Below are 22,116 nucleotides of genomic sequence, written 5' to 3' on the forward strand. Positions count from 1 at the left end.
ATCATTCTGAGAACTGGGAATGTATGATGCACTGGCAGTATCAAGTTCTATCTAGTCTTTGGTGAAATGGCTTGGGATCATTACTCTAATGTCAGTTTTACTGCATTTACTGCAGTTTCTGAATTTTAAAGCATTGACTTGCTGCCTTTTTAAAAAGAGGCTTCATAGAGTCTAGTACCTGTAGTATGTTTTGTATTTGTAAATACAAATATGGTCTCTGGGTCTTCTATGATACATGATTCTCTTCTTTTGGTGTCTAACAGATGTCGCAGCATCAGGTACATGCAGTTCAGCAGTTGGCCAAAGTAATGGGTTGGCATCTGTTGAGCTTCAGCAACCACGTGGGCCTAGGTCCAGTGGAGAGCATTGGAAATGCTTCAGCAGTAACTGTGGCTTCACCCAATGGCGAGTATTCAATATCAGGTGAGCGTATCATAATAATGATTCTACACATTGAATGGTGTATCAACTTGTTTTCTGTGCCAGTCTGCATACCTTTGCAAATTGTGTATATTATGTAAAACTCAGTGTATTCTTGTCTTAATTTTTTACTTTCATATACACAATGGCAATTAGAAGATGAGCATTGCCATGGCTGATCGTCAATAACTGGTCACTGGGAGTGTAATAATAGATTAGACACTCTTGCTCCAATGATGCAATGTCATATTTCTTATTACAGATTTTAAAATTACTGCAAATAAGTAATTGATTATTGCTGAAAATTACTTGATGTGTGAGTGCAAGACAAATAGCTTTGAGAAGTTTTAGTTTTGATACTGAAGTTCTACTCTACTCTATGACTGTAAGTTCCGTAATACCAAATGACTATTAGTAAATGCATTTCAACATTTCACAACTGTAATAACATACCAGCTAAAGATATTTGTTCTCTGTGTAGTAAGGTAATTCAACTGTTGGTGAATAAGCAACATTTTAAAATAGCCCTACTTCTGTTGACTGTATTTACAAACATGGGAATTTACAAGTAATCATTGCTTTTCTTTTCATTACAGTACGAAATGGACCTGAAAGTGGCTGTAAGGTGGTGGTCCAGTTTCCAAGAAGCCAGTGCAAAGACCTTCCCAAGAGTGATGTGATGCAAGACAACAAATGGAATCACCTTCGTGGACCATACAAGGAAGTACTGTGGAATAAGATGGAAGGACGCAACTTTGTTTATAAAATGGAACTCTTAATGGCAGCTCTTGCTCCTTGCCCATAATTGATGGCTTTTATATGAATCAGCACCCTTTTGCATATATTTGAACTTTCTCCAGACAATTCACTGAATGTTGAGTGATAGATTAAAACTTAGAAAAGACATTTGGTACAGTAAACAAAATATGTTTTTATCAAGAAATGCAAATAGTAAATTCTTTGATAGCTTACTAAAATTGTCCATAACTGGCAATTAAATGCTAACTTGCTGTGATATAATTTACGATTTTTTACTTTTGTATGAAAGTTTCTTATTGTCTGTAAATAAAATGCCTCAATTATAGTTTCTCATGTTAATAAAAAATGTCCTGAATCATAGTGCCCGGAGACTAAAGTGTTTAATAAGTATCTCTAATCATGACAACAGTATTCAATATACCAGTTATCAGGGAAAGTTGAGCTTCAATTTTTTTCTACTTTTTTTTCTTTTAGGGCAATTCTTTAAATTCAATGTTGTCACACAAGGAGGTTGTGTTGATATTGCGACTAGGTGCTAAACAAGTCCTGTGGCTAAATTCAGATTCTGAAATGGGATGCCTCTACCAAGAAGATTAAAGAGCTTGGGCAAAGCGCTCTGACAAGATAAACAGGTTCCTGACCCACTTCTTGTCTTACCACTCTCTTGTTCTGTTTTGACAAAATTCAGGCTTTTGATTTCTTCACTCTGACTGTTTACCTCCAACAGACTAAATATTCTCCACAGGCAGTATCAGTACATAGTTATATAAAGGCTTGAATATATTTGAGCTGCTGCATTGAGTAAAATAAGGCTACTGGGGAAAAGTGTGCCTACCTTTTACATTCTATTACTAGAAAGTAGAAAACCTTATTCATTTGCATACAAGAACAGGTGGACCATTCAGCCTCTTGAGCCATTCTACGTCATGGCTGATTTCATCTACCTCAATGTTCCAGAGCCTTTGGAAGCTTCCTCACATTTGCCCACATTATATTCCAACTGCCATGCTCTCCCCCTATACAGGTAGTTCTGCTATAACGCATGTTTCGTTAACGTGAATTAGTTGTAACGTGATTGATAAATAGTGGACACCGTCTAGATAACACGAACTTTCTGCTGTACAGGTATGGCGATTTCCCTATAACGCGATTTTCTACAGCCCGTGATCACACAGGAGCGCAACTATCGCGTTCTAGGAGAACTACCTGTACTCTGTCTAAATTCCCTTTGCATCCTCTTCAAACCTGATTTCCAACAATCTTTCGTATCATCTGCAAACATGTAAATGTTACAATTGGTCAAAACATCCAGATCATCGATTTGATTTATTATTGTCACAGGTACCCAGGTACAGTGAAAAGTTTTGTTTTGTGTGCAGTACCGGCAGATCATGCCATACAAAGATCATAGGGTGATAGAACAGAGTGAGGAATATAAAATTACAGTTGCAAAGAAGGTGCCCAAAAAGCAAAATTAACATTAGATTTGAAATTTGAGAGATCCATTCAGAAGCCTATTGATAATAGATTGTAAACAGCTGGGATCTAAGTACTGGTTTTATGGTACTTCACTGGTCACAGCCTACCACTGAAAGTGACTCACTTAGTCCTACTCTCTCAGATATAGTAGGAACTGCCAATGCTGGATTCTGAGATAACCAGGTGTAGAGCTGGAGGAACACAGCAGGTCAGGCAGCATCAGAGGAGCAGGAAAGCTGATGTTTTGGGTCTAGACCCTTCTTCAGAAATGGGGGAGGGGAAGGGGGCTTTGAAATAAATAGAGAGAGGGGGAGGCAATGATAGATGGTGGACAGAAGAGCAGATAGGTGGAGAGAAGACAGACAGGTCAAGGAGATGGAGATGAAACCAGATCAAGTGAGTGTAGGTAGGGAGTTGGTATGGGCGTTGGTCAGTGAGGAGGGAGGAGCGGCTAGGTGGGAGAGAGACGAACAGGTTGAGGAGGCGGGGATGAGGCTAGTAGGTAGGAAGTGGGGGTGGGAGTTGGTCAGTGAAGTGGGAGGAGCAGATCGGTGGGAGGAAAGACGGACCGGTCAAGGTGGTGGGGATGAGATGTGCTGGTCTGGGGATGAGGTCGGGGGTGGCGGGATTTTGAAGCTTGTAAAGTCCACATTTAGACCATTGGGCTGCAGGGTTCTCAGGCGGAATATGAGGTGCTGTTCCTCCAGGCTTTGGGTGGCATCGTTGTGGCATTGGAGGAGGCCCAGGATGGACGTGTCGTCCAAGGAGTGGGAGGGGGAGTTGAAGTGGTTTGCGACTGAGAGATGCCATTTGTCACGAACCAAGCCTGGATGCTCCACAAAGCAGTCTCCAAGCCTCCGCTTGGTTTCCCCGATGTAGAGGAGGCCACATTGGGAACAGCGGATACAATATACCACATTAGCAGATATGTAGGTGAACATCTGTTTAATGTGGAAGGGTTTCTTGGGGCCTGGGATGGAGGTGAGGGGGCAGGTGTAGCACCTCCTGCGGTTGCAGGGAAAAGTGCCGGTGGTGGTGGGGCTAGTGGGGAGTGTGGAGCAGACGAGGGAGTCGCGGAGAGAGCGGTCCCTCCGGAAGGCAGATAAGGGTGGGGAGGGAAATATATCCTTGGTAGTGGAGTCAGATTGCAGGTGGCGGACGTGGCGGAGTTCTACTCTCTGCTTTGTGTCTGTTAACCAATTTCTCAATCCATGTTAGTATAATAATCTCAGTTCCACATGCTTTAATTTTGTTCACTAACTTCCCGAATGGGACTTTGTTGATTGCTTTTTGTAAATCCAAATCCCCCATCTGCTGGTTTCTCCTTTCTTCCCTCTACTAGTAATATCCTCGAACTAGCAGGTTTGTCAAGCATGTTTTCCCCTTCAAAAATCTATGTTGACCCTGTCCAATCAAACAGTTATTTTCTAAGTATTCAGTAATCACATCCTTAGTAAAATATTCTATTACTTTCCCATATTGACATCAGGGTAACATCCCTGTAGAGATAGTAGGAACTGCAGATGCTGGAGAATCTGAGATAACAAGGTGTAGAGCTACCTTGTTATCCCAACATCCCTGTAGAACCTTATTTTCTCTCCCTCTTTTCTGAAACGAAGGAGTTACATTTGCAACCTTCTGATATTTAAGATGATAATACATCTCTGTAGCCATCTCATTCAACACTCCAAGATGAAGGTCATCAGATCCTAGAAATGTCAATTTTCAATCCCATTAATTTCTGCAATACTTTTTAATAATAATTTCTTTGCAGTCCACGCTCTCACCTGATCTGTCCATGTTAATTATTTCAGGAAGACTTGTGAGTTCCCCTGTGAAGATAAAATACTTATTTAACTACACTGACAAGATTCCGTGAATATTGGTTTTTCTTCAGTGGGGGTCATATGTGGACTTCCTAAGGCCATTTTTTCTATAAGTACTACTGTACCTTTCTAGAATATTGCAATATATGTACAGCCAATAAAAGTAATCAAAGTAATGCTCCAGCTGTTGACAGTAAGTAGGATATTCATTTACAGGCTGCCCCCCAGTAACCCTATCCTGTAATTCCACATTAACTGTGGCTAACCTAGCCTACACATGCCTGGGCACTATGGAGCAATTTAACATGGCCAATCCACTTAACCCGCAAATTTTTGGACTGTGGGAGGAAGTCCACGCAGACACGGGCAAAACGTGCAAACTCCACACAGTCACCCGAAGCTGAAATCAAACCTGGTCGTCCTGTCACCATCTACTCTTCGCTGTACTCTACCTACCATAATCCCAACATTGGGGAGTTTTGCTAAATTTTGGTCTTTTCTTACCAAAAGTTAAAAGATTACTTGCGATAAGTCAACTGTAGTGGATCTGAATAGAATTGGAACATTTAGAGTATACCAATTAATGCCAAATGGTATGTGTTCTAGGAGCTTTTCATTTGGAAAGCAGAGTATTCGGAGTGAAGCAGGTTTTGATTTGATTTATTATTGTCCTATATACCTAAGTACAGTGAAAAGTTTTACATGCAGTACAGGCAGATCATTGGGTGATTGAGCAGAGAAAAGTGTACAAATTTATGGCTGCACAGAAGGTGTGCAGAAAGCAAGAGCAATATTACATTTGAAATTTGAGAGGTCCATTCAGCAGTTAATAACAATGGGGAAGAAACTGTTATTGAACCTGTTGGTTTGTGTCTTTAAGCTTTTGTGTCATCTACCTGACGGAAGAGGTTGCAAGAGATTATAATTGGGGTAGGAGGGGTCTTTGATAATGTTGGCTGCCTTTCCACAGCAGCAAGAAGTGTAGATGGAGTCAATGGATGGGAGGTTTGCTTGCGTGATGGTCTGGGCTGTATTCACAACATTCTGTAGTATTTTTTATGGTCGTGGGCAGAGCAATTGCTGTACCAAGCCATGATACATCCAGATAGGATGCTTTCTATGGTACACCTATAAAAGTTGTTGAGGGTCCTTGTGGATGTGCTGAATTTCATTAACCTCCTCAGCAATAAGAGGTGTTGTTGTGTCTTGTTGACCATTGCATCAACGTGGGTGGTCCAGGACAGATTGTCAAGATTGTTGCGTTCCTAGGACTGACGATAAACGACAATCTCCAGCTTAGCTCCATTAATGTAGATAGGTGCATGTCCTCCTCGTTTCCTGAAGTTGATGAATAGCTCTTTGGTTCTGCTGACATTGAGGAAGAGACTTACTTACATGTGCAGTTCGTCTGACACTTTGCACCAGTTTCGGAATTTCCTGTTTGCAGGCTCCAGTCGCTTCCACTTTACCATAGATGAGTAATCCCTTTACACTGGTCCATCCCCCACCAGGATGGTCTCGGGGCTCTCTGCTTCTTCCTGGAACAAAGGCCTGAACCGTTCCCACCCACTGCTACCATCCTCCGCTTGGCCGAGCTTGTCCTCACCCTGAACAACTTTTGTTTTAACTCCTCTCATTTTCTTCAGGTCAGAGATGTGGCCATGGACACCCGCATGGGCACCAGTTATGCCTGTCTCTTTGTGGGGTATGTAGAACATTCCTAGTCGCAATCCTATTCCCTCATCCACAGCTGTTTCTCTGATATATTGATGAAGTCAGCGGTGCTGCTTCTCTCTGTCATACGGAATTGGAAAAGTTTATTGATTTTGCTTCCAATTTCCACCCTGCCATCACTTTCATCTGGTCTATCTCTTCCCTTCCTCAACATCTCTGTTTCCATTTCTCATGATAGGCTGGCCACTAATATCTACTATAAACCCACTGACTCCCACAGCTACCTGGACTGTACATCCTCGGATCCTGCTTCCTGTAGAGACCACATTCCATTCTCCCAGTTCCTCTGTTTCCGTTGCAAATGTTCTTATGAGGCCAACTTTGACAAGGAAGTCTCCAAAATGTCCACCTTCTTCCTCAACTGAGGAATCCCCAGCACTGTTGTTAACAGGACTCTCAACTGGGTCCGACTCCTCTCCCGCACTTCCACCCTCAACCCCTCTCTCCCCTCCTGCAAAAGCGATAGGGTTCCCCTTGTCCTTACCAACCATCCCACCAGCATCCACATCCAGAAGATCATCAGACGCCATTGCGGCCACCTCCAGCAAGATCCCACCACTTAGACATATATTCCCCTCCCGTCCCTTGTCCACCTTCCGCAGGGACCGTTCCCTCTGGGGCACCCTGGTCGACTCCTCCTTCAATCCCAATACCACCTGTCCCCTAGCACTTTCCCCAGCAACTGCCAAAGGTGTAACACCTGCCCACTTACCTCCTCACTCCTCAGTATCCAAGGGCCCAAACATACCTTCCAGGTGAAGCAGCGCTTTACAAATCTAATCTACTGCATTTGCTGCTAACAATGTGGTCTCCTCTACTTTGGGGAATCGAAACATAGACTGGGTGACAGCTTTGCAGAACATCTACATTCTGCCCACAAAAAGACCCCGAGCTTCCAATTGCCTGCCACTTTAACACCACCCTGTTCCCTAGCCAATATCTCTGTCTCAGGCTTGCTGCAGTGTTCCAGCAAAACTCAACGCAAGCTGGATAAAGAACACCTCATTTTCCTCCTGGGGACCCTGCAGCCCTCCAAACTCAATACTGAGTTCAATAATTTTAGGGCCTGATTTCTCCCATGTCGTAGCCCCCAATGGGCAAATTATTGGAAAGGGCCCTGAGAGATAGGATTTATGATCACTTGGATAGGCACAGTTTGATTCGTGATAGTCAGCATGGATTTGTGAGCGGTAGATCATGCCTCACAAACCTTATTGAATTCTTTGACGAGGTGACCAACCACGTGGATTAAGGTAGAGCAGTGGATGTGGTATACATGGATTTAAGTAAGGCGTTTGATAAGGTTTCCCATGGTAGTCTCATGCAGCAAGTAAGGAGGCATGGGATAGGGGGATATGTGGCAGATTGGATTCAGAATTGGCTGACCCTTAGAAGACAAAGGGTGGTAGTGGACGGAAAATATTCAACGTGGTGCTCAGTTACAAGTGGTGTACAACAAGGATCCGTTCTGGGTCCTCTTCCATTTGTGATTTTTGTAAATAATTTGGATGTAGGAGTGGAAGGGTGGATTAGTAAGTTTGTGGACGATATGAAGGTGGGTCGAGTTGTGGATAGTGCGGAGGGCTGTTCTAGGTTACAAAGGGACATTGATAGGATGCAGAGGTGGGCTGAGAAGTGGCAGATGGAGTTTAACCCTGAAAAGTGTGAGGTGATTCATTTTGGAAGGACAAATTTGAAAGCAGAATACAGGGTTAACGGAAAGATTCTTGGCAGTGTGGAGGAGCAGAGGGATCTTGGGGTTCATGTCCACAGTTCCCTGAAAGCTGCCACCCAGGTGGATAGAGTTGTTAAGAAAGCGTATGGTGTGTTAGCTTTCATTAATAGAGGGATTGAGTTCAAGAGCCGTGAAGTTATGCTCCAGCTATACAAAAGCCTGGTTCGGCCACATCTTGAGTATTGTGTCCAGTTCTGGTCGCCTCATTACAGAAAAGGTGTGGAAGCGTTGGAAAACGTGCAGAGGAGATTTACCAGGATGTTGCCTGGAATGGAGGGAAGGTCTTATGAGGAAAGGTTGAGAAAGCTAGGGCTCTTTTTAGAATGACGAAGGATGAGAGGTGACTTGTACAAAATGATCAGAGGTATAGATAGAGTAGACAGCCAGAGACTTTTTCCTAGGGTGGAGCTAGCTCTTACGAGGGGGCATAGTTTTAAAGTGAGTAGAGGTAGATATCGGGGAGACGTCAGAGGTAGGTTCTTTACTCAGAGTGGTCGGGGCGTAGAATGCATTGCTGGAGAGGGTAGTGGAGTCGGCCTCATTAGGGGCATTTAAGCAGCTATTAGATAGGCATATGGATGATAGTATAAGGTAGGGGTGGAGGTTAGATAGACCTTAGGTTTAGGGTAAAAGTTCGGCACAACATCACGGGCCGAAGGGCCCTGTACTGTGCTGTACTGTTCTATGTTGTATAACCTCACAGACCAGGCTTTGTTATCACATTAAAAACCAAAAGAACTGTGGATACCTCCATGATGTTCAACGTTCCACACTCAGTACCATGCGGCATCACATGCGCACTCTCAACCTTTCTCTCCAACAGCATTGTAACGCACTGGCTCAGGGCTGCACCACTCCGCAGTTCCACTTCATCCTCTGGCTCATTCGTCGTGCTAACAAGAAACTTTTTCTTTTCCTTTCAGGCATCAAGGCCCACAAGATGCACCAACTCAAAAATACCCGTGGCTCTCTGACTCTATCCCCTCCCCCAACCCCCCCACCTTCTGTCGGGTATTCACAATCCCTCCTAACATTCCACTCTCCGAGGCTGAACGCTCTGTACTCAGCAAAGGCTTCAGCTTTGTCCCTCTGCATCCCCACCTTAACGAATTTCAGGCATGACATGACGCTGAACTGTTCTTCCGCCATCTTCGCCTCTGTGCTCATTTCTTTGGACAAGAGTCCTGTCCCTGCCCCACAGACCCCTTTGCCCAACTCCAACACTCTCCTTCCACCTGGACCCCTCCCTCCAGCCTTTTACCTGCACTTGATCTTTTCATTGAGAACTGTCGACGTGATATCAGTCGCCTCAATTTCACTTCCCCCTCAACAAATCCAACCTATCTCCCTCCGAACTGACTGCACTCCGTGCACTCAGATCTAACCCTGACTTTGTCATCAAGCCTGCAGATAAGGGTGGTGCTGTTGTAGTCTGGCGTACTGACCTCTACCTTGCAGAGGCTGAGTGCCAGCTGTCAGATACCTCCTCCTACCTTTCCCTGGATAATAACCCCACCATGGCACATCAGGCCATTGAATCCACTACAGTTATGGATCTCATTTCATCCGGTGATCTCCCCCCATCTGCTTCCAAGCTAATAGTCCCCCAACCCCGCACAGCTCGTTTCTACCTCCTGCCAAAAATCCACAAACAGGACTGTCCAGGTAGACCCATTGTTTCAGCCTGCTCATGCCCCACCGAACTCATCTCTTCCTGCCTTGACTCCGTCTTCTCCCCCCTGGTCCAATCTCTACCCACATACATCCATGATTCATCTGACGCCTTACGCCGGTTTCAAAGCTTGTGCAATCCCTTTACACATCCATTCCCTACCAGGAGGGACTTCGGGCTCTCCGCTTCTTCCTGGAGCAAAGACCTGAACCATCCCCAACCACCACCACCCTCCTCCACTTGGCTGAGCTTGTCCTCACCCTCAACAACTTCTCTTTCAACTCCTCTCATTTTCTTCAGGTAAGAGGGGTTGCCATGGGTACCCGCATGGGCCCGAGTTATGCCTGTCTCTTCGTGGGGTACATGGAACATTCCTTGTTCCAGTCCTATTCCAGCCCCCACCCACAACTCTTTCTCCGATGCATCGATGATATCATCGGTGCTGCTTTCCTCTCTCGTCGAGAATTGGAAAACTTCATCAATTTCGCCTCCGATTTTCACCTGGTCTATCTCTGACTCCTCCCTTCCCTTCCTCGACATTTCTGGGGATAGACTGGCCATTAATATCCATTACAAACCCACCGACTCCCACAGCTACCTGGACTATACATCCTCACACCCCACTTCCTGTAAAGACTCCATCCCATTCTCTCAGTTCCTCTGTCTCCGTCGTATATGTTCAGATGAGGCCAACTTCAACAAGGGAGCCTCCGAAATGTCCACATTCTTCCTCAACCTAGGATTCCCCAGCTCCGTTGTCGACAGGGCCCTCAATCAGGTCCGACCCATCTCCCGCACTTCTGCCCTCACCCCTTCTCTTCCCTCCCACAACAGCGATAGGGTTCCCCTTATCCTCACCTACCATCCCACCAGCATCCACATCCAGAAAATCATCAGACGCCATTTCCGCTACCTCCAGCAAGATGCCACCACCAGACACATATTTTCCTCCCCTCCCTTGTCCGCCTTCTGAAGCAACACTTCACCTGCACTTCCAAGAATCTAGTCTACTGCATTTGCTGCTCACAATGTGGCCTCCTCTACTTTGGGGAAACGAAGCGTAGACTTGGTGACCGCTTCGCAGAACATCTACGTTCTGCTCGCAAAAAAGGACTCTGAACTACCTGTTGCCTGCCACTTCAATGCACCACCTTGCTCGCTGGCCAACATCTCTGTCTCCGGCTTGCTGCAGTGTTCCAGTGAAGCCCAGCGCAAGCTGGAGGAACAACACCTCATTTTCCGCTTGGGGACCCTACAGCCCTCCGGACTCAATATTGAGTTCAATAATTTTAGGGCCTAAACTCTCCCATGTCCCAGCCCCGCACCCCACACACCCGGCCTTGTTACCACATAGCCTGCCACTGCACACCCACTGTTGTTAGTCACTAACAGTCCCCATTAACAACTATTCACCCTCCCAGCCTGATCGTTAGCAACTCCTTTGTCTGTCCAACTGTCTTTCTCTTTCTTTGGGCTCTATCCTATCGTTTATTCCCTACCCCACCCACCTCCCTATTTTCTACATATAAACTGATGTTTTCCCAGCCACCATCAGTTCTGAGGAAGGGTCACCGGGCCCGAAACGTTAACTCCGTTTTCTCCTTCACAGATGCTGCCAGACCTGCTGAGCTTTTCCAGCAACTTTATTCTTGTTATCCCATTGTCTGCCATTATGCATTACCTAATGCTAGCCACTAACAGTCCTCATTAACAGCTATTCACCCTCTCAGTCAGATTGTTATCCACTTTCTTGTCTGTCTGACTGTTTTCTTTGAGCTCTATCCCCACCTATCATTAACTCCTTAGCCCCTCACCCTACCTTCTCATCTGCATGTAAAATAACAATTTCCTAGCTACCATCAGTTCTGAGGAAGGGTCACTGGACCCAAAGTGCTAACTCCGATTTTTCTTCACAGATGCTGCCAGACCTGCTGAGCCTTTCCAGCAATCTCTATTTTTGTTTGAGGAAGAGATTGTTATTTTTGCACCACATCACCAAGCATTCTATCTCCTTTATGTATTCTGTCTCATCATTGATTGCTATCCATCCTACAACGGTGGTGTCGTCAGCGAACTTGTAGATGGAGTCAGGATGAAATTTGGCTACACAGTTATGAGCATACAGGGAGTACATTAGGGGGCTAAGTACGCATCCTTGCCAGATGCCGGTACTGAGGATTGTCGTGGAGGAGGTGCTGTTGTCTATCTTCGCCAATTGCTGTCTATGGGTCAGGAAGTCGAGGATCCAATTGTAGAAGCGTGAGCGGAGGTCTAGATTTACCAGATTGTAAGTCAATGGAAGATGATAAACTGCAGTTTATTGCGGGGTTAAAGCAGCCAGTTGGGATACTTGTGCAGCAAAAGTAATTATCACTGACCATTGAATCTGAGTTTAATAATAGGGAAGGTATTGTTTTCAAATAAATCAGATCCACCTGTTGTCAGGTAGGTATCTATCAGCTGGATCACAGTAATCAGGAATATAATTAAGTAAATAATCACTAGAAAATGCTGCCAAGGAAACAGCACCGATAATTTCAAGGTTAATGGATGTTGAAGATAAGATGCAATTGGACCATAGCCAAAGGAAAGGTAAGGGGCCGTAACTAAAAGGTCTCAGCTGTGGCCTACTGGTCATACTCATACTTCTCAGTCAAAAGTTTGTGGGTCAAACACAATTCCAGCTGGCATCTCAGTGCAAAACTGAAGAAGTGCTGCATTGATGCATGTGTTATCTTTGGGATGAGATGGACCAAAGCTCTTTATGCCCTTTTGGAAAAGATCAAGAGCAACATTTATCCTTCAACCTAAATTACTAAAATAGATTAAATGGTCAGAAATCTCTTGGCTGTTTTGTGGGACTATGGTGTTTGAAATTGGTTGCCTTGTTTCCTACATCAAGCAATGACTGCATAAAAGTATCGGCAGTGAAGTGCTTTTACAATGTCCTGAGGTTGTGAAACATGCTATTACAATCTTATGATGAAAACCCAATCAGCTTTTTGTTGCACCAGTGACAACTTAAATTCAGTATGCACCATTGCACAGTACAGAACAAAGTAATTAAAATTAGGAGTCGCCTGTACTCCATGGACTGGACAAATTTGAAAGGATGGATACAACACTGAGTTTTGGAGCAGTAATGATTTGTCATTCAATATGCAAGTACCAACTATGAGGCAGCAGCAAATAAAGCAAAATGAGTCACTATTTATATTTGTGATAAAGTTGTGGTTTAATATTTTTCCGCAATACAGGCCATCTGTAACACATGCCACAATTTGTCCAATGCAGTCTTCGACTGCAAATTGAAGTTAATGCATATATTGTGTGTCCAAATCATTTGAATATGAATACCCAGAATCTGTGCTGGAGCTATGCAGTACTCATTAATCCACTCTTGAAATGCTACATACAGCTTTAGCATAAGTTAACCAAGAGGCTTGAAAGATAATACAGGGTAGAGAAATGCAGCTGATTCCAAAGTTGAATGGATGACAAGAGACCAACCTCCTTGAGAAAGGTATATGAGCTATTAAAAGGATAGAGGAAGTAAATTCCCTAGCAGTACTTTCGGATTTACAACTGTAGCAAGACTCAGATTCAGGATTGTGAAGCTAAGTTTATAACGGATGTCAAAGTATGCTTTTATATCGAGAATGATCAGCATAATGAGTGACAAATCATTACTGCTCCAAAACTCAGTGTTGCATCCATCCTTTTGAATTCTGTCCCTTACCCCTCCCTATTTCTGAAGAAGGGTCCCAACCCGAAACATCAGCTTTCCTGCTCCTCTGATGCAGTCTGGCCTGCTGTGTTCCTCCAGCTCCACACTGTGTATTAATCTGATTTTTTTTTTGTTTAAAATATTGTAATGCGTAAATGGTACTCTGGAAGGATCACATCAAGAGGCCTTCATCCAAATCTTTCACTAATTTGTAAATATCACCTACAATTTACAACAAAGGCTTAATGCATGCATAAAACAAAAAAACGTTGAATAAATTTTTAATTTGCAATTTTAGTTCTGCAAGATGATAGTTTGATTATAGCTTTTTACCATTTTACACAATATCTGTTTTGGGAGTATTCTTGGATAGAAAGCATTGAGGAGAACATCAGTTGGTAAAGGCCATTGCACAAATTCATAACAGTGAGAATGACTGAATAGTGAAAATAGACAACAATATTTATTTTTATGCCCTCCTTATTCTTTAAACATGGGAGGGAGTTACAGTCTCTCACTTCGTTGAAGTGATTGAGCACAGATTCAGAATTTAACCAAGAACTTTCCTGAGCAGTTTCACTTCGTACCATATCATAGTTACTAATGTACTTAGTGAATTGTACTTTAAAACTTTTCAATATATGGTAGGAAAAAGCAAGACTATCTTTGACTTTTAGTAATAAATAGATGTTTAGAAACACTGGAAATATTAACATTTTATATGGTAATTTCACTGTTTAATGGAAATTATTTAAAATAGATTTATTGAAAATATTACTTTTACTTAACATACACAGCCCATATACTGTAGTTAATAAAGTTTTATACTGCTTATTAAGAATGGCCCACAGTCTCCTAAAATAATGTTCATTAAAATATCCACTGTTTCAGTGTGGCTTCCTCTTTTGCCATTCTGGTGCTTTATGCAGACTTAATTTCTTACGTTAATTTTTTCAGCATCTGAGTTCATCAAATAGATTCAAAATCAACATTTTAAGGATTTTCATGATCTGCATTTGAATAAATACATCAAAAGAGGATACACTCATTATAATTCAGTAAAACATTTATTGCTTCAATTATCCAAATTTAGTCTGTACTTAATATATGCTTTTGGTATTATCCACAATTCAGAGTAAGCACTGTATGTGAGAACTGTTGTTCAGAGTACATCCAAAGTATAGATAAAGTTAGTTGCAGTAATGAGTACATGGTAGAATTAAGATCATTTAGTGATTTTGCAAAACATTTTATCTCTTCACATTAGCTATTATTTTGCATGATATAATCAGAGGGTAGACATATACTACAAGAACTGTGTCTATTCATCCATTCAATTTTCTTAGTGTTGGTTATTTCTTCAAGTTCCTTCTATTTTCAGATTGTGTCAGTCTTGGTTAAACAAACTGGAACGTATTATGCAATATTAAAGTGCTGATAGTTCCATATCTGTAGGAGCTTAGTTATGAGAAAAAAAAAGCACATTAAAAAATCAATAAAGGAAAACTCTTAGATTTGAACATGCTTCCATATGAAAAATAAATAGATGTCCCTTTTAATGTCACAAGTGAGCATTATAAAGAAACTTCAACATTGTGTTTTTCTGAATGTTTTAAAAGTTAAGCAGCTTTGCTGTCAGATGTGACTTCTGTTTATATCAGAATGCTGGTTTTCACAGTTTTGAAAGACCTCACTGCAAGCATCCCTCATTTGTTGATTCTGTTCTCTTAACACCTTCCAATTCAAGAAACAGTAGAGTAGAAATTTGTTTTGCATGGTATTTCAAAATGAGCAGCTAAATCATAGAATCCCTACAATGTGGAAGCAGCCCATTTCACCAATCAAGTCCACACCGATCTTCCAAAGAGCATCTCACCCAGCCCATCCCTATCCCCTGTAATCCTGGATTTCCCATAGCCAATCCACCTAACCTGCACATCTTTGGTATGTGGAAGGAAACCCACACAGACACAAGGAGAACGTGCAAACTCCACACAGCCCGAGGCTGGAATCAAACCTGGGTCCCTGGCACTGTGAGGCAGCAGTGCTAACCATTGAGCTGCTGAAATAGTCTTTCACAGACATTCCCAGGTCTGCTGGGTATTTCCAGCAATTTCTTTAATTTCAGATGTACAGCATTCATAGTATTTTGCTTTTGAATTTCTAACTCATGGTATTCACTAAATTAAAATGTAGTTTGAAATGTTATAATTCTGTATTCTATGTGTCTTAGCATTTATTGCAATTGGGCTTTGCACATAATTGTTTATGTAAGGCAGTTTGAGGACAAAATTTAGTGTAGTCATTTGACTGGTTTTGACCATATTTTTAAAAGAAGAAGAGTACCTTTTCCAAGTATTCAAAGACAACAGATATTCGAAAAACTGGGTCAGAAGATGCATATTACACGAACGACACCAAGAAGAAACTACACCCCCTGACACACTCATCACACTACCTTACATCAAGAACACATCTGAACCGACTACAAGACTCCTACGACCACTGGGCATCAGAGTAGCACACAAACCCACATCAACCCTACGCCAACTGCTCACACGAACCAAAGACCCACTACCCACTATGGACAGGACCAATATCATATACAAGATTCCCTGCAGAGACTGTGACAAACATTACATTGGACAAACAGGAAGGAAATTAACTACAAGGGTACACTAACATCACTTGGCAACAAAAAGACACGGCCAATGCTCACTCATCTCCATCCACATGGATAAGGAAAACCATCAATTCGACTGGGACACCACCAGGATCCTGGGACAGGCGAAGCAGAGACAAGCACGAGAATTTCTAAAAGCCTGGTTCTCTACTAAGAAAGCCATCAATAAATACATTGAGCTAGACCCCATGTACACTCCATTGTGAAGGAAAACGGAAATGTGAGGTAATCCAGCTCAACGGACACCAGAGTTTAAATAACAGGCGGGAAAACACAACAGCGCTTCATCGGAGGCTGCACTGATGATGTTACCCAGCAGGGTAATGAAATGTCTATGGAACAACAAACCAGCTCGGCAAGCCAACCAACCACAACATCCACAAGCCAAGCTACAAATTTATTCTAAAACCCTAAAAGCTGATAAAAGCACTTTTTTGATCTTTGGTCACATGCTTAAGTTGATGAGTACTATTTGGCAGGTCTTAATGGACACATGAAAAATGTCAAACAATTCAACTTGATAAAAGCTACAAAGAAATAAATAAATGGGAATCCTTCAAGGTGGAGTTACACTTTTTAAAAAAGTTATTTTCTTCAGAAAGGAAAGAAATAGGGTCATTTATACACTCACTAACACATTGAGCATAGCAATCAGATGGTCTAAGACCACATTACAACATGATTGGGTGGCATGGTGGATCAGTGATTAGTACTGCTACCTCACAGCACCAGGAACCAGGGTATGGAGTGTAGAGTGGAGTATTCATATTCCCCCCATATCAGTGTGAGTTTCTTTCTACAATCTAAAGATGTGAAGTTTAGGTGGATTGGCCATGGAAAGTGCAGGTTTACAGGGATAGGATGGGCCCAAGTGGGATGTTCTTCAAAGGGTTGGCGTGGACTCAATGGGCTGAATGGCCTGCCTCCACAATGTAGGGATTCTACAAACAACTCATAGAATTATACAGCACAGAAACAGACCCTTCAGTCCAACCTGCTTGTGCCAACCAGATATCTTAAACTGATCTAGTCCCATTTGGCCCATATCCCTTTAAACACTTCTTATTCTTGTACCCGTCCTGATGCCTTTTAAATGTTGTAATTGTACCCACCTCCACCACTTTGTCTGGCATCTTGTTCCATGCAACTACCACCCTCTGAATGAAAAAGTTATCTTCAGATCCCCTTTAAATCTTTCTCCCCTCACCTTAAACCTATGCTCTCAGGACTACCTACCCTGGAAAAAAGACCTTGGCTATTCACTCTATCCATGCTCCTCATGATTTTGTAAACGTCTATAAGATCACTCATTAGCCTCCAACACTCCAGGGAAGAGAGCCCTAGACTATTCAACCTCTCCATGTAGCTTAAACCCTCCAATCCCGGAAACATCCTTGTAAATCTTTACTGAATTCTTTCAAGTTTAACAACTAGTATTTTTATTCAAGGTAGTAAATATCTCAAAACACTTCACAGAAGCATTTATACAAAATTTCACATTAAGCCATGTACGGAGATATGGACAAAAACCTGGTCAAGGAAGTAGGTTTTAAGGGATATCTTAAAAGACATAGGGGTATAAAAGTCTTGGGAGCAAATTCAGAATACATAGAATCCCTACAGTGTGGAAACAGGCCCTTCGGCCCATCAAGTCCACACCGTTTATCAGAGCAACCCCCCCGCAAACACGTTCCCCTATAATCTTTTCTGAAGAAGGGTCTAGGCCCGAAACGTCAACTTTCCTGCTCCTCTGACGCTGCTTGGCCTGCTGTGTTCATCCATATCTACACCTTGTTACCCCTATAATCCACCTAGTTTACACATCCCTACGGCCAATTTAGCATGGCAAATCCACCTAGCCTGCACATCTTTGGACTGCGGGAGGAAACCAGAGCACTCGGAGGAAACCCACACAGACATGGAGAGAATGTACAAACTCCACACAGACAGTCGCCCGAGTGTGGAATCAAACCCGGGTCACTGTCTCTGTGAGGCAGCAGTGCTAATCACTAAACCACTGTGCTTAGATCGGGCTTAGATTGCTAAAAGTACAGCTGCCAATGTTGGAATGATTAAAGTCAGCAAAGTAAAATATGCTAGAATTTGTGTAGTACAAAATCTTGCAGAGTTGTAAGTCTCTAGGACATTAGATGAATTTAACAAGGCCATGGACACATTTGAAAACAATGATGAGAAGTTCACAATTGAAATATTGCTGTGCCAGATTATGGGTGGTCAGGAAAAGCAGAGTGTTGGATTAATAGGTTTTCTGGAGAAGCTCAAGTTTATATGTGTGTAAAGTGAGGAACTTCTTGGACTAGCCAAGTGTAATTGTAACGAGCATGAATTAGGATTTAAGCAGCAAAATGAATTAAGACAAATTTGTGGCAGACAATACAATAGATACAGAATAAGGAGGTCTTGCTGATGAAGATTATATGAAATTGGAAGTTTATTTCCAGGTCAAATAGGAGACTAAGGTTGCAAAATCGATGTGGTTCAGTCTCAGAAATCAGGGAGAGGATTCAGGTTGGCTGTTAAATCCATAAGAGGAACAGAAGATTCTGGCTTCAGTATTAGTAACCTTGAGAGGGAGGAAATTTCTACTCAGGGCACATTGGCAGTATAACAATTCAGAAGGTGTGCGGGTATCAAAAGAAGTTGTGGTGAGGAATAGCTGGGTGAAATCAATATGCATGTAGAGGCTGGTGGTTCAGATATTGCCACAAGGAAAGAACACATTTATGGGAAATGAAAAGTGACCAAGTATAGGTCTTAGGGGAACCTCCAGAAATATTGGTGCAAGAATGGGAAAATAAATCATTGCAGGTGATTCTGTGGCTACAACTGCACAGAAAGGAATGCCTAGGTAATGCAGTTCTATCCAACAGGAAATGAAGGAGGCACTTTGAAGGAGGATTTTGTGCTCAACCGTTTCAAAAGCTGCAGATAGGTATCAAAAAAGCTGAAGAAAGATGATTTTATCAATCACAGTCACATAAGATGTCATTTCTACTTTTGTAAGAACCATTTCACTGCTGAGGTGAGGCAAAGATTAAAACTGGAATACTGAGAAAAATAAGCACGGAGTTGGGAATTGATGGCATCTTCAACAATTTTGGAGAGGAAAGGAAGGAAGGACTGTCTTCAGGGTTTCAATGGCTGGAGAATTAATATAATGTTTCTGACCTATACACCATTTGAGTTCCCTCCTAAGAAAATAAGATTTTACTCTCCAATTTTCCAGTCATATTTGAGTGCTAGGGGCAGTTTCTTTTTTGCTGTGCAATGGTGCCCTAGGTTCATTTGATGTAAATTATTGGGCAGATGTTTAAATGGATGAGTTGCTTTATATTCAGATATGCTATGCATAAGACTATAATACATAATACAAAATATTGACATTTGTTCAAATAAAAGGGCTGCATTAGTGTACAAGAATGTAGACAAGCCAACTCTATCACTATCTTTCAAGGATGCATCTGTGAAAATTGTTACTTGAGAAACTATCCATCATGGGTGGTGCACAAGTTGAAGGAACAATATATTTTCCTCCTTCACATGATGAAAGATAGGTACAATCTGTGTGTTCAGCAGGTATACAAGATATCCTGTTAATTTAGATCTTCATACAAAATCTTCCATTTACTGTTTTCAACGAAATCAACTAATTTTGTGTATTATGCGTTTTTTCTTTGCCATGGGTTTGCTAAAACTCCTAAGAATTGTAGTCAGCCTCATCAGTATTCAGGAATTCATCAGCCTGCAGACTCATTCACTGGAGGAATTTACTTATTTAAATGTGAAAGCTGATAGTTAACCAATCTCAAGGAAGGAAGGAAGGAAGGAGCAAAAGTGGCAGCACACAAAGGGCAAGTTGCTGCTTACTGGAAACCTAACAGCATCATCAACCTTGGTGAATCAGGAGAATTAATAGCACATCAAATATCTCCTTGCAGAGTATAATGCAAACAATTCTATGTTGTTGCATAGTGTAGCGCAAGAAGAGTTCAGTATCTACCCCTGTTTTTGAGCAGGATATCATTTGGAACAACAAAGATGCAGACACAAAGTTTTATCAGAGTACTTTATGGTTCTCTTAATTGTTAGACATTTCAAAAATTCTCTCAGCTTCCTCTAATGATTTGATTTGATTTGATTTATTGTAGTCACATGCACCTAAGTACAGTGAAAAGCTTTGTTTTGTGAGCAGTACAGACAGATCATAGCAAACAAGGGCATACAGATCATAGGGTGCTTAGAGAGCAAGGCATATAGTTACAATTGCACAGGAGGTGCAAAAAGCAAGATCAACATTAGCAAGGTCAACATTATTTGAAGTTAAAGAGTCCATTCAGCAGTCTAATAATGGCAGGAAAGAAGCTGTTCTTGAACATTTTAATATGTGTGTTTAAACTTCTGTATACATCCTGATGTTAATTTTAATATCCTTGCCAAAGTGCTAAAATAAGGCACCTGTGATCTGAATAATTAATAAACTATAAACTGCCTAGTCTCTATAGTCATCGCCTGCAAGGAGGCTATAGTAAAAAGATTAAATAGCCTCTCATCATTAGATTTGCTGTTACTGATAATGCTTTGGAATAAATTTATGACTTCCTGGGTAACAACTAATCTATCTATGCATTAAGTATGGTTGAGTTGGGCACTCTGCCCAGTGTCCTGCTCCTCTGTCCTTATTCTTGACCCTTCTCTCCTGTTCCTTCAGCCACATTCAATATAGTAAGAGCCATGACACTGCTCTGTTCTTGAAAAAAACTGAGCGACAATTTGCCATCTTTCTCTCTTTGTTCCATGCTAGAATTCTACCAAGTTGTATGTTGGTTAATATCATGCCCATTGGCAGCATTATTAACATGATCTTGGCTGAAAGGCAAGCATGACCAATTTGGTTCATTTACTGTTAATTGATAATAAGCCATAACTGTTTTAAGCTGGTTCAGTCCCTGGAGTTATTTTAGGAACATGGTGAGAAATGCACGAGAGTTAGCATTGCAAATTAATTCAAATTTAGCAGATGTAGTGTTTATAAACATTCAATTATTATTCTATGCAAACATTATGCACTGCACAAAATTATAATTTCTGTGCTTCACTGCCTAGAATTCTTACTCTATTTGGCTATTTTTACCACAATGTAATTACCTTTTGCACTTTGTGCTCTCCTCTTCATTTTATACAGTTCCACACTTTGATTGCAAATCCATAGAAAGAACATTAGGAGAATAGATATTGCAAAAAGAACTGTAGTGACAACAACCACGAAATACAAGTCCTTATAAACAGGTTCTGTGGAAATACAAATATTAGAATAAACATATTTTCATCTAGAATAAATCTTTAAATGATAGATGTTGCATTGCCAGTGATGTATTTTTATAATTTTCTGATTTTGATCTGATTTCTTGTTAGAAAATGTAATACAATATTCATGTGGTCACAGTTATAAGTTTAAAGGAAACATTCAATAAGCAATAAACCATTAGCAATCTCTATATGCATCAATGATCACTGAGGCTACCTGCAAAAAGAAGGAAAATAAAGTAAATGAAGATAGTACTTTATTCTAAAATAGCATTAACATATTTTACACATGACACTAGCCTATGTCCTCTTGACATTTCTCTACCCTCTGCAAAAATTGTAATACTTTTAGTGTCTTTACAATGTTTGAAATTGTGACTTAATGATAATCAAATACAGTTCATTGATACACATCAGGAAGAACAGTGGTCTTCATACTTCCCCTTGTGGGATCTCAATCTATCCCTTCATCCAGTTAAAAAAAAATCACGCTTAAACAGTGGAATACTGCAGATGCTAGAAATCCAAATTAAAAATAGAAAATTCTTGCAAAGATTAGCAGATTAGGCAGTATCTATGGGGCAGGAAACAGTTAACATTTCAGATCAATAACCTTTCATCACAATAGAAAAATTAGGGTGTAGCATTTGGGGTGGGATAAGAAAAAGGAAGATCTATGATAGGATGGAATTTAAGAAAGATTGTACGTCAGCTGAGCTTGGCTTGTAGGGCCAAAGGTGTTGGCACAAGAAAAAA

At 41.6% G+C, this 22,116-nt stretch overlaps 2 protein-coding genes across 4 annotated transcripts in view; one reads left to right on the forward strand and one right to left on the reverse strand.

Annotated features, from left to right (window-relative positions):
* The window catches only part of med17 (mediator complex subunit 17), a 34,194-nt gene extending 32,655 nt beyond the window's left edge, over nucleotides 1-1,539 (forward strand). For 2 of the 3 annotated variants that reach the window (XM_020532279.2, XM_048597748.1), the window contains exons 11-12: nucleotides 264-423; nucleotides 1,017-1,539. In XM_020532279.2, coding sequence (XP_020387868.2) covers nucleotides 264-423; nucleotides 1,017-1,225 — 369 coding nt within the window. In that variant the 3' untranslated portion in view covers nucleotides 1,226-1,539. Of the gene's footprint in view, nucleotides 1-263; nucleotides 424-1,016 lie in introns of those variants that run through there. The other variant, XR_007262244.1, reaches the window with a different exon arrangement.
* A 12,861-nt stretch (nucleotides 1,540-14,400) lies between these two features.
* LOC109933299 (V-set and transmembrane domain-containing protein 5) overlaps nucleotides 14,401-22,116 on the reverse strand; it is a 36,599-nt gene continuing 28,883 nt past the window's right edge. The window contains exons 3-4 of the mRNA XM_048598180.1: nucleotides 21,202-21,345; nucleotides 14,401-14,810 (exon numbers count right to left, since the gene is read on the reverse strand). Of these exons, the coding sequence (XP_048454137.1) occupies nucleotides 14,779-14,810; nucleotides 21,202-21,345 (176 nt within the window). The 3' untranslated portion in view covers nucleotides 14,401-14,778. The remainder of the gene's footprint in view (nucleotides 14,811-21,201; nucleotides 21,346-22,116) is intronic.

The sequence above is a fragment of the Rhincodon typus genome, chromosome 6, assembly GCF_021869965.1.
Source record: "Rhincodon typus isolate 14 chromosome 6, sRhiTyp1.1, whole genome shotgun sequence".
In the NCBI taxonomy this organism is placed as follows: Eukaryota; Metazoa; Chordata; class Chondrichthyes; order Orectolobiformes; family Rhincodontidae; genus Rhincodon; species Rhincodon typus.